This window comes from Anomaloglossus baeobatrachus, chromosome 5, assembly GCF_048569485.1.
Source record: "Anomaloglossus baeobatrachus isolate aAnoBae1 chromosome 5, aAnoBae1.hap1, whole genome shotgun sequence".
In the NCBI taxonomy this organism is placed as follows: Eukaryota; Metazoa; Chordata; class Amphibia; order Anura; family Aromobatidae; genus Anomaloglossus; species Anomaloglossus baeobatrachus.
Genome location: NC_134357.1, coordinates 451768273 through 451792184, shown reverse-complemented (window position 1 = coordinate 451792184; position 23912 = coordinate 451768273). Strand labels below are relative to the sequence as shown.

At 42.5% G+C, this 23912-nt stretch overlaps 1 protein-coding gene across 2 annotated transcripts in view; it reads left to right on the top strand.

Annotated features, from left to right (window-relative positions):
• The window catches only part of LOC142311807 (breast cancer anti-estrogen resistance protein 3 homolog), a 39446-nt gene extending 16264 nt beyond the window's left edge, over window positions 1–23182 (top strand). For both annotated transcript variants that reach the window (XM_075350560.1, XM_075350561.1), the window contains exons 5-11: window positions 300–394; window positions 691–1493; window positions 3018–3133; window positions 12611–12782; window positions 15620–15725; window positions 17987–18181; window positions 18445–23182. In XM_075350560.1, coding sequence (XP_075206675.1) covers window positions 300–394; window positions 691–1493; window positions 3018–3133; window positions 12611–12782; window positions 15620–15725; window positions 17987–18181; window positions 18445–18647 — 1690 coding nt within the window. In that variant the 3' untranslated portion in view covers window positions 18648–23182. The remainder of the gene's footprint in view (window positions 1–299; window positions 395–690; window positions 1494–3017; window positions 3134–12610; window positions 12783–15619; window positions 15726–17986; window positions 18182–18444) is intronic.
• Window positions 23183–23912: the final 730 nt, after the last annotated feature.

Here is a 23912-nt window from a genome sequence, read left to right as displayed (position 1 = left end):
ATATGGTCTTCCAACAGTCTGTGGTTTCCCTTCCGTGGCCTACAGAAACACCCTCAACCACTAAAAGTCGAAGGTAGTAAGTAGAAGTGAGGAAAGAGGGAGGAGGGGGGTGGTACTGCAGTTTCTCACTCTATTTTGCAAAACTGATTCCTATTATATGAAGGGGCAGAAGTGGAAAGCCAATTATTTGGTTCATTTGAACACAAAATTAGTATGAATCCAGAAAGAACCCAGCCACTCAGAAGAAAGAGAGAATATGCAGACCAAAAAGTCTTAAACAAAATTCTTCTATTCACCAGGAATAAAGACAGATTTGGAAGCCAACCTGGGAACCTTGATGTGCTCAAGGAAATACCCATACAAACTGCCCAGTCTGACAGCAACCTGCTCTCAGGTAAAGTTGGGGATAAGATGTACATTGTGGCCTTAGTATAATAGTTTACCTTAAAGGGGTTGTTGTGGACTAGAAAAATATCCAAAAGAAACACCAATTTTGTCCACAGTTGGTTTGAGGTATTGTGGCTTAGGCCCCATCAATTAAATGTCATTGAGCTGCAATAGAAGACACAACCCATGGACAGGTGTAGAGCTATTTGAAGAAGAAAGTAGTCCACTTAAAGTTTCTGATTGCTCAATGAACATTTATTCTTTTCTTTTCCTACTCATGACTCAAAAATGTTTTCATTTCAGCCATTTCTGCAGAAACTTCAGGGTCTCCAGAAGAACCTTTACCCGTTCCCCTGTCCCCGATGTTCCGCACGGGCAGTGACCCAGTCCTAAGACCCAAAACTCAACTAGTTGTCCCCTTAGACTATGATGGAAACAGTGCTTTGAGAGGATCTGACAGCCAGCTACATTCCAAGGCGCCCCCCAAACCCATAAGAGCCCCTTCTTTGCTCCTCCCTGATCCAGCTGAAGGATCAGACACGTACTGTGAATTAATCCCCCGTGCTCCCACAACCAAGAGATATGTAGACACTTTAAAAGCAGAGGAGAAATGGAGGAATCGTGCCCGCGCCACTGAGACTACTTTTGGTTTTCTGGATGCGGAAAAATCACCAAATGCGACTTCCCCTGGACTGGTCGGTGTCTCCAACCTCATTTCTTCAGAAATGGACAATTCAAAATTAGTCTACTCTGAGTTGGACAAATCCAAAGTGGTCCAAACTGAGAAAACAAGAACATTCCATTCAGAATCTATGGATCGTTCTAAAGTATTACATTTCAGCCCTGAAAATCTTAAAATATCCAATTTTAGAATGTCTTATTCCAAGGTGAATCAACCTATAATAGAAATTCCCGAAGAAGGGGATGAATTTGTGCGACCACAAATACAAACCACATCCTCTTTCCAACCAAGAACCTTCCAGTCTATCCTACTTTCTCCAGACAATAAACCTTTGGAATCGAACGCCTTACGCAAGCTTAAGGAGATCGTTGGCCAACGAGATTGCAAAGAAAGTGCTCTTCATATCCTTAGAGAAGACTGCCAGGTAGGTACCACAATCTAACCCCACCAGTGCAGGTAAGGTCATGATGGTGACTTCTTCTGCATTGAAAATGATACCATGTCATACCGCAGAAAACCGTGACCAGTGCAAAAATGTGAAGACACTTCCCAGAGTCCTATGGCTGCCTTTGCAATAGGTGGAGGCCCCTCGTTGTGGAACCATCTAGTAGATTTAATAGATTTTTTAGTAGTTTAAAGGGGTTTTTACCACCATATGAATCACAGCTCATAGGCTTAAAATCCTAAAATAAATAAATTTGTTAAATGCTGTCAATTTCCAAAGTGCTCACTACTTCAGATATTGCCTCCTGAAAGTCTGCACTTTTGAGGCGTTTGCCTACTTGGTTGCCCTTGGGTATGTTGTATTTTTATGACAGGTTGCACATGCTCAGTAGATACCTGCTATTCTAGGAGTTTTACTGTGCAGTAAGAATCCCATGCATAGTTTCCCCGTCTTCACTGTACAAGGTGGACCGGGGCACTGTGCACCTACCCGCAGCTGTCAAAGGTGAAGCAGCTATCCTCGTCTCTGACTGTGGTGTCATTGTCATAGACAGGGCAGAGCAAGTAAAGCGGGCTTTACACGCTACGACATCGCTAATGCGGAGTCGTTGGGGTCACGGAATTCGTGACGCACATCCGGCCGCATTAGCGATGCCGTTGCGTGTGACATCGATTAGCGATTTTGCATCGTTGCAAAACAGTGAAAAATCGCTAATCGGCGACACGGGGGTCCATTCCCAATTATCGTTACTTCAGCAGTAACGAGGTTGTTCCTCGTTCCTGCGGCAGCACACATCGCTGCGTGTGACGCCGCAGGAGCGAGGAAGCTCTCCCTACCTGCCTCCCGGCCGCTATACGGAAGGAAGGAGGTGGGCGGGATGTTACGTCCCGCTCATCTCCGCCCCTCCGCTGCGATTGGGCGGCGGTTCAGTGGCGTTTCAGTGACGTCGCTGTGACGCCGCATGGACCGCCCCCTTAGAAAGGAGGCGGTTCGCCCGTCACAGCGACGTCGCCGGACAGGTAAGTATGTGTGACGGCTCTGGGCGATGTTGTGCGGCACGGGCAGCGATATGCCCGTGTCGCGCAACAGATGGGGGCGGGTACCCACACTAGCGATATCGGGACCGATATCGCAGTGTGTAAAGTAGCCTTAACAGCCATTAAACTACTAATAGTTTTGCTCATTAAAAGCATGAATATTTAACTCCATATTTGTCAAAATTACATCTCCCACCCGTAAACAGACAATAAATACAACTGTGCCTTTATCTGTACTGTCTGAAATACAAACTGTCCTTTTTGGCAAAATCAACCAATCAGAACTCAGCTTTCATTTCTTAAATAGCGGTGCCATAAAGAAGAGTGGGAATATAGCCAATGAATCTGAAGTCGACTATAGGGTGTTTGAAAAAAAAAAATAGATTCTGGGATAGCCCTTTAATGATAATTCAGAAGACATTTAAAAGTGGAACTCCCCTTTAAAATAATTTTTACTCTCTTGCAGATGATTCATATCTGGGGAGTTACCAAAGAGCAACAGCAGAGTATGGGCGTTCGATCAGGTTTAGAGTTAATATTACTACCTTATGGACAACAGCTAAGAAAGGATCTCCTGGAGAGGTCAGTACCCTACAAGACCAAAACTTTATTCCTTGCCTTATTTTTATCTTTACTTAAAGACTAACCAGCGTTTTGATATTTACATGATAATTATGAATATAAGCAACTTTGTAATATATCTTATATATCCTGGACTGATCATTCATTGTCCAATTTATGGGTAAAATCTGTATTCAGTGAAGACTAATTTATACATTACTAAGATAGGAGATGGCAGTTGGTTCTCATAAAGTTCTATGTAGACGGGAAAGAGGAGAAGAAGGGATGTTAAAAGCAGCGCTGTCTCCCCTCTTGTCTACGTAGGGTCAGGGGTGAGAAGGGCCAGGGGGGGCAAAATTCCCCCCCCCCCGGGTCACACCCCCAGCAGCTGTGCAGGACCGCCTGTTTCTTCTTCCAGGCTCTTCATGACGGCAGTCACTTTACGAGACATGGTCACGCACATTGCACTGTGTGGCCATGTTTGCTAGCAGTGACGTGGCAGGGCTGGCACACAAACAGAATTAAAGGCGCTGTGCAGGCCCATCCACATCACTGCTAGCAGATACCACCTCACAGTGCAATGTGCGCGGCCTTGTCAGGTAACGTGACAGCCATCACGTAGCGCACCTACACAGCCTCGTTCCTGACAGAGAGTAGCAGGATGGGCGATGCACCAAGGGGAGGTGAATGTGTCTGTGTGTGTGCATAAATGATGTGTATTCCTATGTATATCAGTGTATATAGCTGTATATATTTATGTCTGTTAATATGTATGTTTGTAACTATGTCTTCAGCTATGTATATGCCTGTATGTATACATATCGGTGTACGTGTCTTTGACTATGTGTCTGTGTGTGCATGTCTACGTACCGTGTGCCTTCAGGTCTGCATTTGTTTGCATGTCTCCATATGAATGCATGTCTGCGTATGTGCTCGTATATCTTTGTAGTGTGTGTGTGTGTCTGTGTGTGTGTGTGTGTGTGTGTGTGTGTGTGTGTGTGTGTGTGTGTAAATGTCACGGTGGTCTCTCCGCATATAGAGTTCTGTGACAGGTTTAGAGCCTGAGTCTTATTCTGTTGGGAGACTCTTAATATGAAATGTTTCTTTCCTTTGGTGAATGAAGGGTTAATGTCAGTTGTGTTGCTAGCAGCTTTCCATCAACCCATGTCAGGTGCAGCTGCTTAGTTACCATGTCCCTCACCTTTAAATAGTGGCTATTCCCAGCATCCATTGCTGTTGATAGAATCCATTCTGTCCTGGCCGCCTGGGTGGAAGGAGCTGCTGGGGTTCTGACCTGAGCCCATCCATCTGCTGCCTTGGAGTCTGAGTGCAGTCGTGGAGTTTGTGTTATATCCTTTTCCCCCTGTGTGTCTACCTTTCCCTTGTGTTGTATTAGTGCAGCAGAGGGTCTAGCGGTACTCACCTGCCAGCTCACTAGCCAGCATTTCTGCAGGGTTTTAGTAGGATTTCAGGTATCTTGCTTAGCGACAGGTGCAGAACCTGTATAGGGCTGGCTAGCAGTGCAGGGTACAGTTGCAGGTGAGTGTAGGTGGTGTCCCATATCCCCCCTCCCTAGTGCCAGGGCCCACTTTTGTTATAGTGTTCCCCCTTTTAGTTGTAGTTTAGATGCACCAGACAGTCGTAGGTGTGAGCACAACTATCCCACTGTGTACACGGACATATCCTACTCCATGAGTGACAGCATGTCTGCATATTGCACATTTGTGAATGTCTACAAACTATGTGTGCATGTCTGTTTACTGTACATGTGCATGTCTGTGTACCGTGGGTGTGCATGCCTGCGTACCATGGATGTGCATGCTTCCATGTGTGTATGTCTCCATCCTGTATATGTGCATGTTTGTGTACTGTATGTGTGCATGCCTGCGTATGTGTGTGCGTGTGTGCATACTGTATGTGTGCATGTTTGCTTATGTTTGTGCATAGGAGAGGAGGGACGTGGTGGCTGGAATGCTACACTGGCATTATTTTCAGGTAATATTACCCTACCTTTTTCATCCATATTGCACCTTATCCGATGTATTTGATCTTCATTGTCACCCCTTTGAGTGTGCAGTAATACTCACAGGCTGTTCCATTTCAGGTGCTCGACTAGATCACCTTACTGCAATGTATGAGATTATTATACCAGTACATGCTATTGTTTATTCCCTGGACTATGTGCAATAATTATACTGCTGCTCACTTCACTATATAATTAACTATGACTCCCCAGTATTCGCCCATGGGTTATGATTTATTTAATTGTATATTGAGAAACGTGTATATTTCTTGTTATTACGCACTGTACTTATCACATTATAGTTCTTGTAGCCACACCACGCCCCCTGTCATCTGACACAATTACTGATATTTTAAACTTGTCATTTTATTTCATACCAATAAAGTTATTGTTATGTTAATAGTCCAGATTTCTTATAGTATGTTTGTGCATGTCTGTGTGTTGTATGTGTGCATGCTGCGTACTGTATGTGTGCTTTGTATTCTGTAGAAAGCTAAGTTCTGGTACTGTATGTATGTACTAGGCTTGGTTGTGTCCCTGTATCTTTGCAGTAAGCTCGGTTCTGTTTCATTATTTTTGCAGTAAGCTCAGTTTTGTTCCCGTACTAATGTAGTAAGCTCAGTTCTGTTCCTATATATATATATATAATAGGCTCAATTTTGGTAATGTATTTATGTAGTACGCTCAGTTCTCTTCCTTTATTTATGTAGTACGCTCAGTTCTCTTCCTTTATTTATGTAGTACGCTCGGTTCTCTTCCTTTATTTATGTCGTACGCTCGCTTCTCTTCCTATATTTATGTTGTACGCTCGGTTCTCTTCCTATATTTATGTAGTACGCTCTGTTCTCTTCCTATATTTATGTAGTACACTCGGTTCTCTTCATATATTTACCGTATTTTTCGGACCATAAGACGCACTTTTTTTTCCCCCAAATGTTGGGGGAAAGTGGGGGGTGCGTCTTTTGGTCTGAATGTGGCTGCGGGGAATGTGGGTGCTGCGGTGGAGCGGGTCATCGGGGGCACGAGCAGGCTGTAGCAGCCTGCCATGACCACGTGGACCCGCTCATTTAATATGCACGCCCATCCCCCGCCCATCATCCCTCAGCGCTGAAGCAGGCACTGACAGGTGGGCGGGATGATGGGCGGTGGTTTAACAGCCGGCCCGCATGATCACCCCTGGCAACTACGGCCTGGAGTGATCATGTGCGGCTGTATTCACTGCTCCCCGTGCATCATCATCAGCGCGGGGAGCAGTGAATCAGTGTACAGTACTCACCGTTCCCCTGCAGCACCGCTCGTCCTCCCGTCTGTGTCAGCGGCAGCGCCGCTGAGTGGAGCCATCCCCGTTACCCTGCTGCATCGCGATCATCTCCTGTGTCTGTACCGGCGGCTGGGTGGAGACTAGCGGGGCGCACAGTGATGACGTCATCGCTGTGCGCACGTGTCCACACGCAGCCGCCGGCACAGACACAGGAGATGATCGCGATGCAGCAAGGGAATGGGGACGGCTCCACTCAGCGGCGCTGCCGCTGACACAGATGGGAGGACGAGCGGTGCTGCAGGGAGTGAGGTAAGGTGAGGTGAGTAAGAACGTTTATTTTTTTTTATGTGCCATAGGATGCGGCCATACACCAGGATGGGGGTATATTATGAGCAGGATGGGGTCATATGAGCAGGATGGGGTCATATCAGCAGGATGGGGTCATATGAGCAGGATGGGGTCATATGAGCAGGATGGGGTCATATGAGCAGGATGGGGTCATATGAGCACAATGGAGGCATATCAGTAGGATGGGGGTATATGAGCAGGATGGGGTCATATGAGCAGGATGGGGTCATATGAGCCGGATGGGGGTATATTATGAGCAGGATGGGGGTATATTATGAGCAGGATGGGGCCATATGCCATGATGGGTTATATAGCAGGATGCGGCCATATGGCAGGATGACGGTATATAGCAGGATGAGGGACATATACTGTATATACAAGGCAGGAGGATCATTACCAGGATGCGGCACCTTAGTAGAGAATTTGGGGACATTATCCCCATAACAGTGTCAGCAGCAGATCCTCGCCCCATAACAGTGTGTCATGACCACATTTTTTGCTTAAAATTTTATTTTCCTCCTCTAAAACCAGGGTGTGTCTTATAGTCCGAAAAATACGGTATGTAGTACACTCGGTTCTCTTCCTATATTTATGTAGTACGCTCGGTTCTCTTCCTATATTTATGTAGTATGCTTGGTTATCTTCCTATATTTATGTAGTATGCTCGGTTCTCCTCCTATATTAATGTATAACGCTTGGTTCTCTTCCTATATTTATGTAGTACGCTCGGTTCTCTTCCTATATTTATGTAGTAGGCTCGGTTCTCTTCCTATATTTATGTAGTAGGCTCGGTTCTCTTCCTATATTTATGTAGTACGCTCGGTTCTCTTCCTATATTTATGTAGTAGGCTCGGTTCTCTTCCTATATTTATGTAGTAGGCTCGGTTCTCTTCCTATATTTATGTAGTAGGCTCGGTTCTCTTCCTATATTTATGTAGTAGGCTCGGTTCTCTTCCTATATTTATGTAGTAGGCTCGGTTCTCTTCCTATATTTATGTAGTAGGCTCGGTTCTCTTCCTATATTTATGTAGTAGGCTCGGTTCTCTTCCTATATTTATGTAGTAGGCTCGGTTCTCTTCCTATATTTATGTAGTAGGCTCGGTTCTCTTCCTATATTTATGTAGTAGGCTCGGTTCTCTTCCTATATTTATGTAGTAGGCTCGGCTCTCTTCCTATATTTATGTAGTAGGCTCGGCTCTCTTCCTATATTTATGTAGTAGGCTCGGTTCTCTTCCTATATTTATGTAGTAGGCTCGGTTCTCTTCCTATATTTATGTAGTAGGCTCGGTTCTCTTCCTATATTTATGTAGTAGGCTCGGTTCTCTTCCTATATTTATGTAGTAGGCTCGGCTCTCTTCCTATATTTATGTAGTAGGCTCGGCTCTCTTCCTATATTTATGTAGTCGTCTCTGTTCTTATCCTGTATCTATGCAGTAAGCTCAGTTATGTTAGGATATCTACACTGAACAAAAATATAAACTACTTCTTTTTTGCTCCCAATTATCATGAGCTGAACTCTAAGATCTATAGGCCCCTTCACACACTGCAACATTGCTAGCGATATCGCTGTAACGTCACCAGTTTTGTGACGTAATAGCGACCTCCCCAGCGACATTGCAATGTGTGACACGCAACAGTGACCTGGCCCCCGCTGTGAGGTCGCTGATCACTACAAGTCGTTCAGGATCATTCTTTGGTCATTTGTTTCCCGCTGCGCAGCATGTATCGGTGTGTTTGACAACGTTACAACGACATCGTTAGCGACCCAGCCCATAGGGGTGCTAGCGTTCCATTTCCAGCGAGGTCGTTCTGCAGGTCCGTATCGCTGCTGCGTCGGTAACCAGATCTGCCTGTTTGACAGCTCACCAGCGACTGTTAGAGACTTTCCAGACATTCTGGCCAGGTCGGGATCGCTGGTGGGATCGCTAGAAAGTCTCAGTGTGTAAAGGGGCCTTAAGAAATCTTCTATGGACACAAAAGGCCTTTTTCTGTCAAAATTGTCTAATCTGTGTAGTGAATAAGGAATAACGTTTGGAACTCCATTCTATGTCTGAACTGGGTGCAAAAACCTAAAAAAAAAAATCACTATATAGAGATAAGGTATGCACACCAGTGACTATGCAAGGGGAATACATGTAATAGCAGAAACTGCTGTGTGAATACTGACATGAAAAATTCAATAGCCATATGTAAGAATGAAATGTGAAAAATGGAACCTGCATTACTGCCATGAACATATGAATCAAGAGAAATTTAGCTACTGAATTGATCAATGCAATAGAGCCCCAACACTACGCCAAAGTATTTCTCTACGTTGGGGTCCCTAGCTTGTGTGTGTTCTCTCATGCAGTTAAAAAACTTACCGTGTATGGGAAGCTGAGACCCAGGCTATATATGCGTATCATGTGGATTGGCTATAGGTGTGAGTGGGGTGGGTTCACAAACGAAAAACTACTTCTGCTATTACATGTACATGTATTACAGTAGCTAAATTTCTCTTGATTCATATGTTCATGGCAGTAATGCAGATTCCATTTTTCACATTTCATTCTTACATATAGCTATTGAATTTTTCATGTCAGTATTCACACAGCAGTTTCTGCTATTCCATGTATTCCCCTTCCATAGTCACTGGTGTGCATACCTTATCTCCCCATAGTGATGTTTTTTTAGGTTTTTGCACCCAGTTCAGACTTAGAATTGTGTTCCAAACGTTATTCCTTATTTGTTAGTAGTTTTTCGTTTGTGAACCCTCCCCAACAACACCTATTGCCAATCCACATGATACGTATATATAGCCTGGGTCTCAGCTTCCCATACACGGTAAGTTTTTTAACTGCATGAGAGGACACACACAAGCTAGGAGTCCCAACGTAGAGACATACTTTGGCGTAGTGTTGGGGCTCTGTTGCATTGATCAATTCAGTAGCTAAATTTCTCTTGATTCATATGTTCATGGCAGTAATGCAGATTCCATTTTTCACATTTCACTCTTGCATATAGCTATTGGATTTTTCATGTCAGTATTCACACAGCAGTTTCTGCTATTACATGTATTCCCCTTGCATAGTCACTGGTGTGCATACCTTATCTCCATTTAATCTGTGTAGTGAGCACTTCTCCGTTGCAGAGATAATCCATCCACCTCACAGGTGTGGCATATCAGGATGCTGATTAGACACCATGATTATTGCACAGGTGTGCCTTAGGCTAGCCAAATTAAAAGGGTAGCAATAAACAAAAGGCGTTGATACTTTTGTTCAGTGTATGTAGCAGCCAACCTAATTTTGAAAGCATTTAACATCTGCTGCTTAAATGCAGCGGTCAGAGATAAGCAGGCTAAAGGTGGGCTGCCGCAACTCGAGGACCGCTGGTTTGTGCCAAAATTTGCCAGCCCTTGCATAGGTTCATCAGGTGTAACTATCATCTCCTATCTCAGTAATGGAAAGTCTTCATTGAATACAGATTTTACCCATGAATTAAAAATTTTGAGAATGACTATCAGTCCAGAAGCAGAAAGAAGCAGATTTATGTAAATATATTACAAAGTTGCTCAATTTTATGAGCACTAATGATATATGAAATAAAAGTTACAATGATGGTTCCTCTTTAAGTACTGCGTGCACAGGATTTAAAAACATGGCAGATTGGATCTACAAACAGTGCCACATGCTTCCATGGTTGTGTGTGAAGCTCAGCATCAGTCAGTGGAGCTCAGTGTCAATACCAGACCATACCTGCGGGCACGTGTGGCGCCGTTTTAAGAAAAAAAGCAGCAAATTCTTTGAAGCTAAAAAAATGTCATCCGACAGTTTATTGATTGGGATTCATTAAAGCTTTAGCACCACAAGAGTGGAGTAAGATTTTGAAAAGTCGTAATATTTTGGATTTCTGAGCCGGGGAGGAGCCGGCAGGGACAGGTTGTGGCCACAGCCCACCCATCCGATTTATGAAAAGTGCTTTATTTTCACCACAAATGCTACTCCAGTCCCTGATTGGAATAGGATTTCTGGACCGGCACACACCACTAAGAAGAGGCGCCTAATTCTTTTAAATGGCGGCACCTTAAAGACATTGGTGCTTCTTCTAGTCCATCAACACTGGTCTAGTGCGAGCGTGCACTACTCCCGCCTAGATGAATACTATGTCTTTAGTGATGCTTAGCAGCTTCGTGCTGTGCCATGAATAACTTAGCTGGAACAGACTGGGATTTCTTCTGCCAAGAGATCTTGTAAAACACTTCCCAGTGTAACCAGGGTGACATAACACCCAGAAGAGAACTTAAGTAGATTGTTTCCATAAGAGGTTTGGAACGCAGGTGCTGCTCTGGCACGCTCATTACCTATTAATAATGATTTATCTCATTAGTATACATTAGTATGTATGGCAATACAGAATGACAATATAGAGCTGCACTCACTATTTTGCTGGCGAAGTAGTCACTGCATACATACAGTGCATTACTGATCCTGAGTTACATCCTGTATTTATACTCCAGAGCTGCACTCACTATTCTGCTGGTGGAGTCAATGGGTACATACATTACATTACTTATCCTGTACTGATCCTGAGTTACAGCATGTGTTATACTCCAGAGCTGCACTCACTATTTTGCTGGCGAAGTAGTCACTGCATACATACAGTGGATTACTGATCCTAAGTTACACCCTGTATTATACTTCAGAGCTGCACTCACTATTCTGCTGGTGCAGTCACTGTGTACATGCATTACATTACTGATCCTGAGTTCCATCCTGTATTATACTCCAGAGCAGCACTCATCATTCTGCTGGTGGGGTCACTGTGTACATACATTACATTACTTATCCTGTACTGATCCTGAGTTCCTTCCTGTATTATACTCCAGAGCAGCACTCATCATTCTGCTGGTGGGGTCACGGTGTACATACATTACATTACTTATCCTGTACTGATCCTGAGTTACACCCTGTATTATACTCCAGAGCTGCACTCACTATTCTGCTGGTGGAGTCACTGTGTACATACATTACATTACTTATCCTGTACTGATCCTGAGTTCCATCCTGTATTATACTCCAGAGCAGCACTCATCATTCTGCTGGTGGGGTCACTGTGTACATACATTACATTACTTATCCTGTACTGATCCTGAGTTATATCCTGTATTATACTCCAGAGCTGCACTCACTATTCTGCTGGTGGAGTCACTGTGTACATACATTACATTACTTATCCTGTACTGATCCTGAGTGCCATCCTGTATTATACTCCAGAGCTGCACTTACCATTCTTCTGCTGGTGTCACTGTACATGCATTATAGTACTTATCCTGTGTTATACTCCAGAGCTGCACTCACTATTCTGCTGGTGGAGTCACTATGTACAGTACATACATTACATTACTTTTCCTAAGCTTATCCTGAGTTATATCCTGTATTTTACTCCAGAGCTGCACTCTCTATTCTGCTCGTGGAATGACTCTGTAAATCTGTTGTATTACATAACCTGTGTAGATCGTGAATGCAACTCTGAAGTATAATACAAGATATCAGTACAAGATAAGTAATATAATGTATGTACATAGTGACTCCACAAGAAAAGTGGTGAGTGCAGCTTTGAAGACTTATAACCAGTATGGGATAAGTAATGTATGTACACAGAGACTCCTCCAGCAAAATAGTGAGTGCAACTCTGGGGTATAATGCATACTGTAACTCAGGATAATTAATATAATACTGTACATACACTGTGACTCCACTAGCAGAATAATGAGTGCAGCTCTGGAGTAAAAGTAATGTTTTAACAAAATGACTTATCTCCTTATGAAGATTCCTTCTCCCTCTAATTCATGTAAGTATAACATGAACTTTCTCTTCCTGCCCAGACATCACTTGCTCTCGCTGGGTATAGCTGTGGACATACTGGGCTGCACTGGAGCCGTCACAGAACGAGCGCACACTTTACACCGGATCATTTGCTTGGCTTCTGAGCTGAAGGACTTTGTAGGGGATCTCTTCGCTTTTTCTGCTGTCATGAAGGCCTTGATGGTGCCACAGGTACGAGAGCCTGAGATGGTGGAGAATTAGAAGGGAATTATTAACAGCTCAACGAAGCGGAATCTTAAAATGTGACCAATTTATTTAAAGAGGCCAAACCACCAGGATTTTCATATATAAACTAAAGCCGTTGCTATACTGGTGCTATCATGCTGATTCTATACATACCGTACCTTTAGTTATGAGATCGGATGTATACTTTCTGAAATATAGGAAAATAAAGTTTGTGAAAAACACTGTTACTTGATTGATAGATGCTGCAGAATATCTAATAGGTGGGTCGGGTTTTGCTACTTATTCCCGCCCCTGTCTGCTGCCTGGCCTTCCTCCCCCCTGTCCTTCCTCACTCCCTCCTCCTCCTGTAATAAAAGAGACAGGGGAGGAAAGACAGGCAGCAGACAGGGGCCGGAATAACTAAAAAAAACTGACCCACCTGTGAGGGAAATCCTGAGATATGATGAGAATTATGACGTTTAGTCATGTCAGTCAGCTACTACCTGATGTCACCCCTCTCTTCCCACACAGAGATTCCCCTCAGATCACTCAGCATCTGGGAAGGTGTCAAAATCCAATTAGGATAGCTCTTGAACCCGCACACCCCCTGCGGAGTGAATTGCCGCCCACAGGAGGTGGGAGGGGAACTCCAGGTTTATAACCTAACTTCAAACGTCTCCGCCAGACGATTCGGAACCGTCAGAAGAGTTTCGATATTGGGGGTACATCGCCCCCACAAACAAGACAGGCATATTTTCATATTCCTGAGGGCCAAACGCACGTAACACATATTTCGGCAAAACTGTATGATGTGCATAGCCCTCCATAATTAAAAACTGGCCACAGGAAGCCCGCAGGACTCTCATATTTCCTATCAAAATGGAGATCAATTCACAGCGACAAAATTGAGGGTCATATCGTCCGTGTGAGTAGCTCAGGGGCCAAGTTATGCTGGGAAATATAACGTTAGATTATTCTCAGCCAGCAGCAGGGGGAGCGAATTCCCAGCCAGGATGTCGTCATGAGGGGGGGGCCGTATGAGCCCAAGACAGAAAAGATAAAAGTTAGGTGCAGGTGTCTGCGCTTTGTATTTCTTCTGGGGGTCACGTGCGTCATTCATGTAGTAGAGGATACCTGAAACGTCCCTGGCTCCACACAGTACCCCCCTGCATGGGCCAAAACCTCAACCCTAAGGTAATTGATACATTTGTATGCCTGCTTGTGATCCATAACTTACCTGTAAATGTACTCTGATATATATATATATATATATATAATATATATATATATATATATATTCTGTAAATTCCATATTGTATATATTGTAGTATGTAGTGAGCCCTTACAGCGATTAAAAATATATAATTTAATCTTGGGCTGTTCTGTTATCTCGATCCTGAATTCCATGTCTGTGGGCTTAGCGTAATAGTTATCGTAATCGATTGGTGGCAGCGAGTTTGTGCCAAGGATCATTGTGGGGCAACCAGTGAGATCAGGGGAGGATTAGATATATTCCGCCGCAGGAGTCGGGGGAATATATACCTTACTCTCACCGGGAACCCTTCAATCATCGGCATAGTAGAATAGCGGCCTCCTGGCTTATTGTCGGGCAATTCCATAATTGGCCTGGCTATAAGAGGGGCGCTAGAGTGCGAGTCACGTGCTTGCTCGGTCTGGGTGGTGGAAAGGGGGGCTGTAACTTCCTCGTTCTACCCCCCCTTGTCATGACACCACCTATTAGATATTCTGGAGCTGCTATCAATCATATAACAGTGCATTTCACAAACTTTACTTGCCTATATTTCAGAAAGTATACATCCGATCTCACAACTAAAGGTATGTATAGAATCAGCATGATAGCGCCAATATAGCACTGGCTTAAAGGCCCCGTTACACGGGATGATATACCTAACGATATGTCGGCAGGGTCACGGAGTTTGTGACGCACATCCGGCATCGTTAGAGATATCGTACCGTGTGACACCACTGAACGACTGTGAACGAGCAAAAATACTTACCTTATCGTTGCTCGTTGACACGTCGTTCATTTTCATAATATTGTCCCACCTTCTCTGCGCCGGTTGTTCATCGTTCCCGAGGCAGCACACATCGCTCCGTGTGACACCCTGGGAACGACGAACACAGCTTACCTGCAGCCGCCGGCCATGCGGAAGGAAGGAGGTGGGTGGGATGTTATGTCCCGCTCATCTCCGCCCCTCCGCTTCTATTGGCCGGCCGCTGTGGGACGTCGCTGTGACGCCAAACGTCCCTCCCCCTTCAGGAAGAGGATGTTCGCCGCCCACAGCGACGTCGTCCGGGAGGTAAGTACGTGTGACGGGGGTTACCGACTTTATGCGACACAGGCAACAAATTGCCCGTAACGCACAAACGAAGGGGGTGGGTGCAATCGCACATGCGATCGGACGATAAATCGACGCGTGTAACGGGGCCTTAAGTTTATATAGGAAAATCCTGGTGGTTGGGCCTCTTTAAATATTTAGAACATTTATTTGTCCTGAAAATATTAAAGCACATGGACAGGATGTGAGTAAAGGAAAGAGACTAAAATGCCTAAATTAGACACCAAATTTAGCATGTTATGTCTGAAATTTTGATCAATTTCATACAGATTCTCCAGTTTTGCTGGTTTTCAGTGATTTTAACAGCTTACATTAGTGGCAGTGCTAAAAACAAACACCAATAGTTACAGCACTATTAATGTAATTGTTCATAAAGATCACATCCTACAATATATGAGTAACGGCCATGGGGTGACCAGTATCACATGTAATATGTAATGTACAGTGCCATATTCTTCTATTCAGATTTCTTGTCCTTTGCAGGTGGCTCGTCTAGAACAAACATGGCAGATGCTACGTCAGACGCACACAGACAGCGCCATCGCCTTCCATAAGCACCTCAAACCAGCCCTGAGAGACTTGGATGAATGTGAGCAAGACACAAGTTTATAGTTTTAACCCCATAGGAACTGGGCGATTTTTCGTTTTTGCACCTCTGTTTCTTCCTCCCCTTATTCCAAGAACCATAACCTTTTTGTTTATTTTTCCGCTGATATTACCTTGTGAGGGCTTCTTTTTTTGCGGGATGAGTTGTACTTTTGAACGACACCAACCCTTTTATCATATGGTAGTAAGCGGGAAAAAAATTACAAATATGGCGAAATGGTAAAAAAGTAAAGTTCTGCAATTATTTATTTTTATTTATTGCATTTATTTAACCATATAATTGACCCGGCAGTATGATTCTCCAGGTCAGTACCATTACGTAGGTACCAAACATATAATTTCTGTTTTTATTTAAGTGGTGAAAAATAATTCTTTTTGACTTTGAGAGTCACAACATTTTCAGTTTTTGGGATATGGGGCTGTGTGAGGGCTTGTTTTTTGCTTGTCAAGCTGTTGTTTTTAATAATGTTACTTTGAGGTATATAAAATATTTTGATCGCCTGTTATTACACTTTTTTCTGTTGTTGCAGCAGCCAAAATACTGCAATTCTGTCGTTTTTAATATTTTTCTCGTTATGCTGTTTATCAATCGGATTAACTTATTTTATGATCCTTAGCTGTCATGACAACTCATCCGCGTTCCGTAATTGTGCTGCTGAAGCGCTGGTGAGAGGTCAGAACAGCATGTCCCGCTGCTAGAACACATTAATTGCCGCTATCATATATTGACAGCGGAATTTAACTGGTTAACAACTGCAGGCGGAACACCACTCCACCTGCAACTGTTAGAGACATTTGATTAGATCAGCCGACATGTGCCTGAAAAGATACGGGCTCAGCATGGGACCCCACATCAAAGACCGTAAGATGTCAGATGATGGCCATAGTATGTAATTTGTTAAGGGGTTAAATAAATATAAAAATACTACTATAATACTGCCTCCTATGTACAAGAATATAACTACTATAATACTGCCTCCTATGTACAGGAATATAACTACTATAATTCTGACTACTATGGACAAGAATATAGCTACTATAATACTGCTCACTATGTACAAGAATATAGCTATTATAATGCTACCCCCAATGTACAAGAATATAACTACTATAATACTACCCCCTATGTCCAGTAATAAAACAACTAAAATACTGCTCCTATGTAAAAGAATATAACTACTACTAGCTGTAGCACCCGACGTTGCCCGTTATAGTAACTGTCTCTCTCCCAGTCTCTGTCTCCTTTTCTGTCTGTATCTTTCCCTGTGTCCGTCTCCCTCTCTCTTTCCCTGTCTGTCTCTCTCTCTCTGTCTCTTTCCCTGTGTCTGTCTCTCTGTCTCTTTCCCTGGATCTTTCCCTATCTTTCTCTTTTCCTGTCTGTCTCTTTCCCTGTCTGTCTGACTATTTCCCTGTCTCTTTGTCTGCCTAGCACTGTCTCTTTCCCTGTGTCTGTCTCTTTCCCTGTGTCTGTCTCTTTCCCTGTGTCTGTCTCTTTCCCTGTGTCTGTCTCTTTCCCTGTGTCTGTCTCTTTCCCTGTGTCTGTCTCTTTCCCTGTGTCTGTCTCTTTCCCTGTGTCTGTCTCTTTCCCTGTGTCTGTCTCTTTCCCTGTGTCTGTCTCTTTCCCTGTCTGTCTCTTTCCCTGTCTGTCTCTTTCCATGTCTCTTTGTCTGTCTGTGTCTGTCTCTCTGACTGTCTCTGGCTGCATTGTGAGACGCCAACATTCTATTTAAGGGCGTGGCTGCGCATTCTTCTGAAGTTCTGGCTGCATTGTGTCTCCCAGCTCCATTGACTTAAATTGAGGCAGGTTTTTTGGCGAATAACTGCCAATTGTGGGGTTAAAATTTCCCCTCAGAACATAATCTATGACGTTCCCTTAGTCAAATGGAGTGTCTGTGCAAAATTTCATGATTGTACATGGGACGGTGTGAATTCCTTTAGGGGACATACATACATACATACATACATACATACACTCAGCTTTATATATTAAATATACATACACTCAGATTTATATATTAAATAATACTGCCCCTATGAAGACTATAATTACGATAATACTGCCCCAATGTTCAAGAATATAACTACTATAATACCACTGCTATGTACAGGACTATAACTACTATAATACTGCCCAATTGTACAAGAATATAACTACTATAATACAATGTACAAGAATATAACTCCTATAATACTGCCCACTATCTACAAGAACATATTTTTCTTACTTTGGCTCTTAACCACCAGGCCTCACGGACCCATCACCCAACAACGTTGTAGTGCCATACATTTTGCCAGTACTTAAGGCTTTGGAAGGAGAGGATGATTGGGGAGGTGCAGTAGATGATAGCTGTGGACGTCTCCTACGCATACTCCAAGCTGCACGATCATATGCTGCCAATGCGGAGCTGTACCAGAGCAACGCTGAGAGCAAACTCAAAGGTAAGAGACAGTGGGAGTCACCACAGATATTAGACTGAGCTCAAAAAGGGAAGATTAATGGTAGATGTAAGCTTAGAGAAATAACTGGCACCTACCCAGTTGGACCCCCATAAGGGTATTGTCAGACAGTTTTGATACCTTTTTTTTCATTAAAAAAAAATCTGTTGTAAGAAAAACTTATATGGATGGAAAAATTAGTAAATGGGGGTTAGGAGTTAGGTGATATGATAATAGTATATTAAGGTGGTCTTATGCTCTTATAGGGTTCATACCTCAACCAGAACTAATAGAAGCCTTCAAGACAGAATTTTCCTTGCGGCTGTTTTGGGGAAATAAAGGTGCAACAGCTGACCAGATTGAGAGGTATAAGAAGTTTGACCAAATCTTGAATGTTCTATCCCAAAAACTTGAACCTGAAACTCAAAGAAGTAGGTTGGCTAGCTCTGTCTATGGATCGACCTACTAGAAGTATTACCAGCAGACAATAGGAGGTCCACCAAGACTTCTTCAGCAACCATTGTCAGCATATTCGGCAAGATCCAGCAGGAGAAATATAGGAACTTTGCATGTACTAGACTCACATAGAATAATGAAATATTGGATCCATCCAACCGAGGACATCATGCTGTAAAATTTGATATGAAGACACTCGAAAGACCAGCAAAACGGCCACTTACTGTGCATACTTACCAATACTGTACACTGTCAAAAATAAACTTTCCTACGACCCTCTAAAATAGGGTTTTTCAACCCGTCGTTCTCCAACTGTTGCAAAACTACAACTCCCATGATGCCCTAGCAGATATGAGATGTCAGGGCAGGGTGGTAGTTGTAGTTTTACAAGAGCTGAAGAAACACCATGTGATAAATATTGATATAAAATAAGTCCTAAGTATGGTGGAAATTGTGTATGTCCATCAGAGGAGTTCCATTGACTACTCTGACATATTACATGCCGTGTGTCAGCACAGAATGACTGTGCAAAGCAAGGAAGGCACCTTTGTATGCCCAAACAGTTCAGTGCCCCTTCCCATCTGCTTGTATTCCATCTATTCGCTCTTCTCTGGATCTATGAAACCAAAACTGTTAATCAAAATAGAGGGAGGTAATGGTAATAGATGGAAAACAAGCAGATGAGAACGTTTGGCCCTGCCATAACAGACCGAGCTCCTGTCCTTTGTTTAAACAGTCATTATAAGCTGACAGAGTCCATTTCAAGAAGTTTCAACTGACAAAGAAGCTTTATCACAAGCACACACCTCCAAAAGATGAGGAGAAGGGCTGTGACATTAGAAGAAATAAATCTCCTCTGCTGACTGACTATGTCTGGAAGTTTGGGGCTGGAGAAAAAAATCCTTTCTCCGTACTCAGCAGAGGAGATTTATTTCTTGTGATGTCACAGCCCTTCTCCACGACTCACAGAGATACATGTGCTTACAATTCAGCTCCAGTCATTGAGACACAGGTCTCGGGAACAGTGTTTCATCTAACTACAGCCCTTACTGACATGTCACTAGGACGAGGGCCATTTACTTGTTGGAGAGCCCCTTAAATGTAGCCATGCAGAGGAGATAGCTGTTATCAAATTTCAGCAGATAATTATCTTTCCCGACTTTCCCATACACATGAGCACTTGGCACATTGTTTTTTTTTTTGTTTTTTTTTAATGGCGAGGTAGAAGATGACAACTACCAAACACAGCTAGTATGGAGGGTTTAGATGAGCATATGAAAAACCTTCATCCAGAAAACTAGGATGATTGTCATCTATTTGGCATCTGTACTTATAGAGCGACAATTTAAATGGGCAAATCTCATCCAAAAATCTAGAAGAGAATAGTGTATGCTGCCATTATCTGATTTTTCCATCGGCAACACCCGTCCATATAACATGCCTGTCTGAACAAGCCCTAAAGCTGCAGGAAAGACGAGCTGGTGAGGAAGATGCCAACTCCCGTCCGTCTGCAGAATTCTGCCATGTATGAAGGGACCCTTAGGCACATCTGATTATTTTAATCCTGGTATGACAGGTAAACAGTGGAATTTCTTTCATAACTGTTTCCATGTTAAGACACAAAACATTAAAATCCACTTAATCCAGTATCAGTTACTCCAGTACATGTTTGCTATACTATAATATAAGGCTGTGTTCACTTGGAGTCTTTTGCTGAGTTTTGGGGCAGAAACCGAAGGTTCTTTAGGAGTTTTGAAATTTTGGGGAAGATTTGGAACATTTCTGCTAAAAAAAAAACAACTTAAAAAACTCTGTTAGCACACAGCCTAATGTGGGCTTTATAAAAAAAACAACAAAAAAATCTACGTAAGATTGGAAAAGTGTTTGTTTACACAGGTTTTTTTCCTCACAGATTTAGTAGCAGATTCAAAATCCACATAAGTAAAATGCTGCAAATACTCTGAACCCCTATGGTGCTGTTTTTTTGCTATTTTTCCCACTTGGAAAAAAAAATTTCTGCTTAAAAAAAAACCCCAAAATACTTCAAATTGACTACTGAAACAGCAGAAGCAGAAAAACATTCAAAAAAATTAAGACCCTAATTCATTATTTGCGATTCTTTAAAAAAATCACTTTTTTTTGTCTTGTGGTATTTGCTCACTTTTTGTGATAAATTCTATAGAATGCAAAGGAGGTAAGGAGCTATAGTAATAAATATTTATAATGTAAGAGGGTGCACAACAGTCAAGCAAAAACATTGAGCACTGAAGAAAAAGCGCTTGACAATATATGGCACTCACAAAATAAAATCAAAGCCAATTTTATTAGTGTATAATTAAAAACATACAGTATCTTCCATATATAACACCAAAATTTACTAAGGCTATGTGCCCACGGGACTATGTACCTGCGGATATATCCGCAGGTATGTCCGCGCAGGTTTCCCACAGCTGATCCCCGGAATCCGTAGCTATACATAGCTGTGGGATTCCAGCGAAATAGCTGCAATAAACCTGCGGATATTCGTGTGACTTACCTGCGGAAGTGCCGCCCTGTATCTCCATAGTGGAGTGGCGGGATTTCCGCAGGAATAAATGACATGCAATTACGTGCGGCTGCGAGACATCCGCAGAATATTCCGCAGCCACATACCGCAGCATGGACACAGCACTCCCCATAGGATAACATGGGGAGTGTCTGTACTTGCTAAAACCTGCGGCTTTATCTAGAAAATCCAGATAAATCTGCAGGTTTTCCGCGGCAAAATCCACGTGTACATAGTTCCGTGGGCACATAGCTTAATGTTTAAATCTGCTCCTTTTCAATACATAGAAGTAAGTCCTGCCATAAAGTGAACGGCAGAAAAATTCCTCTCACAATAGTTATGGATGTGGAAAAAACTCAAATAAATATACTCTACAGAGACACTTGGTCACCATAATCAAAACCATATAAACACGTGGATAATACCCAATCACATAGTTGATACCAAAACCAATAATGCAGAGTCCCTATGCAACATATAAAGGGTACAGAGGAATCCTGGCCCAACGCGTGTCACTTAGTACAGCTTCATCAGGAGCAATGGGCGTCAATGATTGTTCCACTCCTGGTTTTGGCTACAAATACTGAGATAAAAAACACACCAAATACTCAACATGTGCACATGGCCTAGAAAGGCAAAACCTGGAAACACAGCTAGGACCATGTGCACACATTGAGTATTTGGTGACTTTTTTACCTCAGTATTTGTATCCAAAACCATCTGTGGGCAATAAATACTGATGTGGTGACGTGTTTCTATTATACTTCTCCTCTGTTTGTTCCACTCCTGGTTTTGTCTTATAAATACTGAGGTTAAAAACTCACCAAAAACTCAAAGTGTGAACGCAGCCTTAGGCCTACATTGCAGATTTTGACCTGACACTTGGGTCAATATCAAACATGTCTGTGATATTACATAGATTACTCAGCCTGTTGAAAAAGCAGACATGTGAACCCCATAAATTGTACAAGATTTGAGTTCTGTCCGTGAAAAAACGAGGATTGAACTTGTACGTGAAAAATTTAAATCTGTATGAGGTACAAATACTAAAGTCTCTAATAAAGAACAAATTTCTCCTGAAAACTGGAGAAACAATAATGAATCGGGGTCTTATTTTTTCGAAGAATTTATTTTATACATGGATTTTTCAGCCAGAAAAAAAATTTACACGTCAACATATTCATTATTATATGGGGGGAAGGGGGTTTAACGTGGAATTTAAAACCAATCCGCTTCAATATATATGTTAAAAATAAAAATCTGTGAACATATATGCAGGGGTGTTCACAGTGCATTTTCTTTTTACGATTTTTTGCATGGAAGCGTCGCAAAAAAAGCTCAAAAAGATGGGATGTTAGAAAAGCTTAATGTAGTCTTTTGGCACGTTTTCCACAGATAAAGCGTGGTTTTCGATGCCTTCTCTGAAAGGATTTTTTTTTTTTACCAGAAATGCACTGATAAAACACCCTATGGCTACATGTCATATTAGAATTAAAAATGTATCAAAAAGTAAAAAAAAACCTCTTGAAAAACTACATCAAAACTTCCACCACGAATCTACTTCAAAGACCTGTCACTTTTTTTATTATAATTTTAGACAGCAGTTTTCCACAACTTGTAAAAAGCCTCACGCTGTATGTGGATTTCCCATAAAATCAAAAGGAAGAGTATTCAAAGATATTTGAAGCGGATTTTGATGTGAATTTTGAAATGCCTTCAAAAACCTTGGACAAAAAAAAAACTTTTGTGCGAACATGACCTAATAGAGATTTTTTTTTTGGGGAGGGAATATTTGACCTCCCATGACTGTCTGATAATCCAGAACCTATTCTGGTGATACCGGATTAAACCACATTCTCTGTCTCTATGAGTACTTCTAGTCTATAAATCACCAGATCAGCACTTTACGCCGCAGTCACTGACACTTCTTATGACTTTTATTACTGACGTTTTGTCTATTTTACCATTTGTGATAATTGTATTAAAGCTTATTTTTCCACAAATGTGCTGTTTTATTGTATTTTTAAGGTGGTAACTGAGAGTATGAAAACTCTTGGAAAGTTAATATTTTGTTATTGACTTTGTTTTTCGCAGATTTGTAACCAAAGCCAGGAGTGGGTAATAAATAAAGAAGTGGTGTTCGTGTTTCTATCATACTTCACCTCTGATTGTTCCACTCCTGGTTTTGGCTACAAATACTTAGACAAAAAACTCACCAAATACTCAACATGTGAACATGGTCTAATAGATAGAGGTAAGGTGTGGTGAGCTACCCTTGCAGGTTGTCTAGCACGCAGACGTAAATGATGTAAAAGAGATGTAAATGGTTTTCAAATGATCTGATGTGACACTTGCATGCCTCTCCCCTCCCTTACATGTGCCTGAAGTTGTGTGGCATTTATCATCCGCTTCCGAAGGCCATTGTTCACAATGAAGCGGTTATCAGTGTAGGATGTGGCCAAAGGATGTCCACTTCTTTGCCTTTCTTTGACTCTTCTAGTCTCTCTATATATCTGTTGCAACCTGCTGATGACACTCTGAGATCAGTGGCCATTTCTGTCTGAAAACATCATGATTGAAGCCTTGCAAAGGCGAGGTGCTTTTGATCAACTACTAAACTTAATGCTTCTATCAAAATTTGGTTAACAGCTCTGGCTATGGCTGTCAGAAACAAATGGCACCTGTGTAAGTTACCTGGCATCTGCCGTGCGCAGAGGGAGCTCAGATCCTCCA